The sequence below is a fragment of the Mus caroli genome, chromosome 1, assembly GCF_900094665.2.
Source record: "Mus caroli chromosome 1, CAROLI_EIJ_v1.1, whole genome shotgun sequence".
NCBI lineage: Eukaryota > Metazoa > Chordata > Mammalia > Rodentia > Muridae > Mus > Mus caroli.
The window spans coordinates 123,498,423-123,506,281 of NC_034570.1; the positions used below are offsets into that span (position 1 = coordinate 123,498,423).

At 45.3% G+C, this 7,859-nt stretch overlaps 1 protein-coding gene across 2 annotated transcripts in view; it reads left to right on the forward strand.

The window, feature by feature from the left end:
- Positions 1-2,247: 2,247 nt before the first annotated feature.
- Positions 2,248-7,859, forward strand: part of Nucks1 (nuclear casein kinase and cyclin dependent kinase substrate 1) — an 18,715-nt gene continuing 13,103 nt past the window's right edge. Inside the window, exon 1 of one of the 2 annotated variants that reach the window (XM_021166964.2) lies at positions 2,248-2,531. In XM_021166964.2, coding sequence (XP_021022623.1) covers positions 2,515-2,531 — 17 coding nt within the window. In that variant the 5' untranslated portion in view covers positions 2,248-2,514. The remainder of the gene's footprint in view (positions 2,532-7,859) is intronic. The other variant, XM_021166955.2, reaches the window with a different exon arrangement.

A 7,859-nucleotide genomic window follows, 5' to 3' on the forward strand; every position in this document is an offset into this window, starting at 1 on the left:
AACGACATGAATGTCCTTAATGCCACAGAAGTGTAAATGGCTAAGACAGCACATTTTATGTAAATTTCCTTTTGTGTAGCCCTGACTGCTCTCAAACTTGCTCTGTAGACCAGGCTGACCTTGAACTCAGAGAGATCTGCCTATCTCTGCCTCCTGATTGCCAAGATTAAAGTCATTTGCCACCACTGCCCAGCTGTTAGAGATTTTTTTAACCATATATTTTTTTAAGTGAAGAGGAAATGACGTTGAATGGAAAGGATCAAGAATAACTTTTAAAATTCTTCTCTTTTGCTGCATTCTTCCCTTAGATAAGTAGAATTTTACACTGGGAGGCTTTCAGGAAGCAGATAGTGATGTGGTTCTTGCTTAGGGACTGTATCTTCACTCAGGGGCTTTCGCAGTCCAAACCGTCCTCAAACTCCCTATGTAGCCAGGCATGACCTTGAACGTCTATCTCCTTGACTGATGGCATTATAGGTGTGTGTGTGTCGCCTTGTCCAGTTTCAGGAGGTGATGAAGATTGAACTCAGTGCTTACTGTGTGCTGGGCAGTTACTCTCAGCTGAGCAACATCCCCACTCTTCAAGTGAAACACTGGCTCTAGCAAGTATTGAAATCGATTTACAACATCATAAAGTGTGTTAGTTTTCTATCCCTATGACTTGAAATATCAATTTACAAGAATAGATTTATTGCCGGGCATGGTGGCACACGCCTTTAATCCCAGCACTCCGGAGGCAGAGGTAGTCGGATTTCTGAGTTCGAGGCCAGCCTGGTCTACAAAGTGAGTTCCAGGACAGCCAGGGCTACACAGAGAAACCCTGTCTGGAAAAACCAAAAAAAAAAAAAAAAAAAAAAAAGAATAGATTTATTTTTCTACAGTTTCATATGTTTCCGTCGAGGGCTGCTTGGTCCTAGGGCTTTGTGTCTGTAGAGAGCAAGAGCATCATGGTGGAAAGCATGTCAGCAGAGTGAAACAGATGATATTGTGTTTACAGGCTGCAAGCAAGAAAGACAGAGGGTGGTCAAGTCAAGGTCCCCACATCATGTTAAAGTGCTCACTCCTAATGTCCTAACTTCTACCAGGTCCTGCCTCTTAAATCTTTGGCATATGGGTCCCTAGGGAACATCGAATCCAAACTATAACAGGAAGTAAATCCTAGATATTAATACAAAGATACTGTGCTCTACTTCTGATTTAGGCATTCAGTCTTGAGGCAACTCGAACTACGTTTTTTTTTTAAAGATTTATTTATATATTATATATGAGTACACTGTAACTGTCTTCAGACACACCATAAGAGGGCATCAGATCTCATTACAGATGGTTGTAAACCACCAGGTGGTTGCTGGGATTTTAACTGGGGACCACTGGAAGAGCAGTCAGTGCTCTTAACCACTGAGCATTCTCTCCAGCCACACCCCCCCCCACCCGCCCCGAACTACTTTTATGTTCTATTAAAACCGGAACCTAACACTTAAGCCCAGACTAAAGGCCTTTCAACATAGCACCTTGTTTAGAGTAGTTTAGTCTACTCTACTTATCATAAAACTGAGGTGCACAGAGGGAAACCTAGTTAAGTACTAAGTGGTGGACTTAGAATTTTGAAGCAAGCGTTTTGTCACCAGTCTCCCTCTTAACCATTAATCACCTCTTTCTCTTTGAAATGCTAATGTCAGAAATTGAGGTTTTAATGAGTGTTAAGTAGCTCTCAAAGAACAGATTGGGTAGAAGATATTCCTTGTGAACCCAACTCTCTACTTCAGCAGCGTGACTGAGCCCTGGGAGGTTAACGCTGAAGCCAGAGTACAGGATTTCTAAGATTAAGGTCAAATTTTTGAACCTAAGTAATTTCCCTCCAATTCTTAAGTGACGAATCTGCTGCCTATCCCATGAGTCTTTCAATTAGCTGATTTGCAAAATAATCAAGTCAGGAGAAATTAAATCCATTACAGAACCACCTAGTCCACAGCAAACTCTATATAAATCAGGTTATTTGGAAGGGGGTCCAAGTAATAACCCAAGCCGAATCTGCAGCTCTGGCGTGGAAGACAGGGGGCGGGCAATCGGCGACCATTTTTGTTTTGCGGCCGTGCGCTCTCAGCGCATCTTGACTAACAGGACCCCATGGAGGAGGTGGGGCCTATCCAGGAGTGGGGCGGGGCTGGGAGGCGTGATGATTCAAATGGACTAATGACTAGGGCGCATCTGACAGGAGTCACCAATGAGCGGGCGTGCTGGGGCGGAGCGCACAAACCCTACGGGGTTTGGTTGCACCGCGGCTTTGGCGCATTTTCGGCTGGTTTGATTCATCCATTTTGAAGAGACGGGGGAGCGGGGGGCTCGTCAGATCCAGGGACCTCAAACCAGCAGCCGCGGACTCTGAGAAGCCAGCAGCCCGGGGCTCGGCAGCAGCGGCCCCGCCGGCCGGAGCGGGGGGGTGGGGCGCCGAGTGCGCGGGGAGGGGGGTCCTGGTCCTCGGCTCCTCGACTTGGTCGCGCCTCGACAGCGAACATGTCTCGGCCTGTCAGGTCAGTGCGGAGTCCAAGGCCCGGGGCGGGCCGAACGGGCTGGGGTGAGTGACGAAGGACCTGGGCAACGGGCCTGGAGTCGGGCTCCTGACTACCACGCGCGGCCTTCTCTCGGGGGCCGCGCGCGCCCTTGCGCGTGGGTGCTCGGCGGCGCGCAGGATGGCGGCGGCGCGCACGGGCGCGTCGCCTCCACCCCGCAGGGTCCGGGTCGGCTCCGCGGCCGCCCGGACCTCCGCCATGGCCCTGGCGTGGGCTTGGCGCGCACCAGGCACACCGTAGGCCGCACCCCTGGGCTCTGCTGGAGCCTGCGGCCGACCCGGGTGCGAACACGGGGGACTCGGTCCTCCCGAGGCTCGCGGGCGGCTTAGCGTTTTGGCGAGCGAGTTGCTTGTGCCCCGCCGCCCGGCCCCGCCTCCATTCTCGGGGTCGCGGCAGGCCCCGCCTCCTAGCCCGGCCTGGGCGGAACCCACGTTTTCCTTTCCCCTTGGGGCAAAAGTGAGTTTTGACACAGAGCCCCGTAAAATAAGAGCCACAGCCTCTCCCCACTTGGGAGTTCTGAACGCATTAACCCCAAGTTTTCTCTTTCCACCGCTTGCAGACAAATGCCCTTCCTCCAGGGACGTGCTTGTTAACCCAAATCCCGTGTGGTTCTCGTTCCCCCTTACCCCGCAGTACGCATCTCTTGCTATTTCTGTAACTCTTTCCCCGTGCGACGTTAATCGTAAATGGACTATGATCCACTAGCGATCAGACTTATTCACATGGCTTCAAGAAGTTTTCGGTTTCCCCTCACTCGGTGGGCTCCCCTTTAATGTCCTCCAGAGCCGTTGTATAGAATGTGGCTTGGGTGGAGGGTGTGGTTTAGTCCAATCTATTGAGGCCTGAGAGACAGGGACAGCGACCGAGACCAAAGTCAATAGATGTTACTTGTAAAGGAGCTTTACCTGGCCCCATTGCCTTTAGTTCTTAACTATTTTTACAGTTATGAATTCATTTCAAGTTTTGGTATCGAGAGTATCCTAATACCAAGGAGAGGTTTGGATCTGGCAACGGTTTTGTGCCCCACTATGTCTCCTTGACAAGATAATCTATTGGTGGTAGTTTGGGACTGAATACTCCTCCCACACGCGAGATGGAACTGCGGAGGATGAATTACCTGCCAGCTTGCTTTTTCCATTCTGTTTTAACCTGCACCTCCAAATTACCATGTCTTCTGTGTGGTGTTGGGAAATAGTCAATATGACAGTTCCAGGTTATAGTGAGTACTTTGGGGGCATAAATCTAACCAAACTGTACCACCAACTCAAACTACTTTACTTTTTTTTTTTTTCCCCTTCTTCGAGACAGGGTTTCTCTGTGTAGCCCTGGCTGTTCTGGAACTCACTCTGTAGACCAGGCTGGCCTCGAACTCAGAAATCCGCCTGCTTCTGCCTCCCAAGTGCTGGGATTAAAGGCGTGCACCACCACTGCTCAGCTGAGGTCTCTTGTATAATAAATTAGTTGGTCCTTTTGCTATAAAGATATGTCTTTTCTTTAAAAAAGAAAAATTTAATTTGGGGAGAGGGTGTCTCATGGAGCCAAGGCTCCCACGGAACTCTTCTGTAGACCAGACTGGTTTGTATCTGCCTCTGCCTTACAAAAAGGTGAGACACTACTACTCCTGGCTCATTTAACTTTGTAACTAACTGTCCCACTTGGTGGCTATTGAAAGTTAAATTAAGTAAAGATTACTGGAAATAAAACTTGTGTTTCTCATTCACTCAGTACTTCTGGTAGGGTATGGGCCTGCACTCTGCACTGTGCTTTTAATGCTAAACAACTCCTGGTGGCTTGGGAGCACCTCGGAAATGTCCCCTTATGCCGGGCGTGGTGGCGCACGCCTCTAATCCCAGCACAGGCAGAGGCAGGCGGATTTCTGAGTTCCAGGACAGCCAGGGCTATACAGAGAAACCCTGTCTCGAAAAAAACCAAAAAAAAAAAAAAGAAGAAGAAATGTCCCCTTACTCCACAAAATAATAGTACTGTTTTCTAAAAGAATTTTTTTGTTGTTTTTGGGTTTTTTTGAGGCAGGGTTTCTCTGTGCAAGAGCCTTGGCTGCCTGGAACTCCCTCTGTAGACCAGGCTGATATCAAACAGATCTGCCTGCTTCTGCCTCCTGAGTTCTGGAGTTAAAGACATTCCTAAAGGCACATGTCCTAAAAGGAGTTTTTGATGGATTTTTGTTTTGGTTTGTTTTGTTTTTCTCAAAGGGAATAAAAAAATTAGGTGGCAAACTTTGACAGCAGACATCATGTGTCCAAGTGGCCTACAGAACCTAGATTTTATAGTTAATAGAGTCCTGCTCGTTTTTCCACCTCCACAGTGACCACTTTACTTTCCTGTAAGTATGTGGGTGTACACTACCACCTGTCTGGTTAAGGTCAGAGGACAACTTGTGGAATCACCTCTGTTCTTGTTGGTCCTGTGGATGGACTGTAGTCTTGGCACAGGTGCCTTTAGCCTCTGAGCTGTCTCACTGGCCTTTTCCTCTGCAATGTGTGTGCCCATGTACTTGTGTGTGCCCATGTACTTGTGTGTGCCCATGTACTTGTGTGTGAAGAAGCCTCTTAACCATGATTTGAGGTGGGACATGCCCTGGGACACTTACTATGTGGGTGCTGGCATCCAAACTTCTTGTCTTCATGAGGCATGACACTATGAGTGTATTGTTTGTTTTCTGACTTTTGTGGAGTTTTTTAAATTATTATTTGCTTGTTTTTTTAAGCTGGAGTCTTATGCAGCTCCAAGCCAGTCTTACTTAGACTTGCTATGTAGTTTTAAGAAGTCCCTAGTTCACTGAGTGGTAGTGGTGAATACCTTTAATCCCAGTACTCTGTAGGCAGAGGTAGATCTCTGTAGGTCTACATAGAGAAACCCTGTCTCTCAAAATAAAAAAGAAATCTCCGGCTTAAGGGGAAATTTGAAAATTGGAGATACTTTAGAATTTAACAAATAAATACAAGAGCATGCTTAAATTTAGTATCCCATTGTGTATCTAGAGATGCGCCTGTTTCCGTGTATTTGTTCTTCTTTACTATCAGATGTATATGTGCCTGTGAGCAAGTATGGCTTTAAAAGAAATTCCCACCTGGAGACCTTAATTTTTAAAGCATCAGGGGTATTTTATAAATCTAAATGTGATCGTGCAGCTTATCATTCTAGTACTTAAGAGACTGAGGCAGAAATAATGGAAAATAAGGCCTACCAAGCCTATATGATGAGATTGTCTCAAAAAAGCCAAAAATAAGGAAAGCCCGTAAGTTTTACAGAACTCAAACTTACAAAAATTGAATAAGGGTAAGGGGTGGGCTTCACTCTTTTTTTTTTTTTTTTTTTAAGATTTATTTATTTTATGTATGCAAGTACACTGTCGCTCTCTTCGGACTCACCAGAAGAGGGCATCAGATCCAATTACAGAGGGTTGTGAGCCACCATGTGCTTGCTGGGAATTGAACTCAAGACCTCTAGAAGAACAGTAGGTGCTTTTAAATGCCAAGCCATTTCTCCAGTCTATGAGACAAATTTTGTTTTGTTTTGTTTTTGGGTTTTTCGAGACAGGGTTTCTTTGTATATCTCTGGCTGTCCTGGAACTCACTCTGTAGACCAGGCTGGCCTCGAACTCAAAAATCCGCCTGCCTCTGCCTCCCGAGTGCTGGGACTAAAGGTGTGCGCCACCACGCCCAGCACAACTGTCTTTTATTAGTCGTTATTTATCTACCACTCCTTTTTGGGACAATCTTGAGTCATTTTTTTGGGTTTTTTTTTTTTTTTTTTTTTTTTTTTTTTTTGGTTTTTTGAGACAAGGTTTCTCTGTGTAGCCCTGGCTGTCCTGGAACTCTAGACCAGGCTGGCCTCGAACTCAGAAATCCGCCTGCCTCTGCCTCCCCAGTGCTGGGATTAAAGGCGTGCGTCACCACCGCCCACTGAGTCCTTTTGTTTTAAGATTTATTTTTGCTGGGTGTGGTAGCACATGTTTTAAATCCAGAGGTAAGCAGGTCTCTGAGTTCAAGCTGGCCAAGACTATATAGTGAGACCCTGTCTCAACTAAATACATAGATGTGTATAGTTGATTATGTGTAAGTATGTGCATGTGGAGTCCAGAGGAGTGGGTCAGAGTTTCTAGAGCTAGATTTACAAGAGTTGATGACCACCTGCTGGAAATGGAACTGGCCAAGAGCCACATCGACCACCGTGCTTTGTCTCCAGCCCCACAATTGAGTAGTTTGTATTCCTGATTTTACAGTTGAAAAACCATGGTCAGTGAGGGAAATCCCTTACTCGAGGACAGAGATCTAGTTTGTGGCAGAGCCGTTGTTCATTTAGTTTAGTCGTCTATGCTGTGTTGAGATTCTGTATTTGCTCACGTTTCTGGTAGTTATTGTTCAACTGGAGAGTTAGTTTTACTTGGCATTTAAATGGTAGAAGTTTGAGGCTAGGGCTTTCTATAGTCCAGCGTATTCCACCTCAGACTCCTGACCTTCTTGGGGGCTGGGATGACAGGTGTGTGCCACCATTTCTGGCTCACTAGTAAGATTTTGATTAGACTTTTGTTTGTTTTGGCTAGGAATAGATAGAACAGAACGTCTCATGCCCTTGTACTTAAGTAATCCTCCTCTTAAATGTTAAATTTTGATCATAGTAGATTTTCTCCATTTCCAGTTTCACAAGACCAAGTTCATTAAAAAGGTACTTTTTTTAGCCCTAATACAACAAGAGTCTAAACACATTTCTTTCGGGTTCCTTATTCGAAATGCTGTCTGTGACCCGTGCGCATTCTCCTCCACACTTCAAAATCATCTCCAGATTTCATCATTTTCATAGAACAAAACTGAAGGCAAAATTCCATTGGTTGGGTATGGTGGTACACATCTGTAATGACAGCAGGAGATCCTGAGTTTAAGTCAGTTTTTGCTACATGTGAGATCCTGTCTCAAAACAAGCAAACACTATTTGGCAACCTTACAACCACTTGTAGTTCCAGATCTGAGACCTTCTTCACTCCATGGGTACCAAAACACATGATGTGCACGCATGTACATAGATAACATACACATATGTATAAAATATTTCTTTTGTTTTAAAGCATGCTTTGACTACACCAATAAAACAATTTTTTCTTCTAAAGCTTAATGTTACCATATTTGATTGCATTATAACATAACTATATTATACCTTAAAAAGCTGTTTTTTTTGTTTTTTTTTTTTTTTTTTTTTTTTTTTTCTGTATTTTTTTTTTTTCACTTTTTTGTGTTTTTATGTATAACAGTAAGAGTAAAATAACAGCCATGC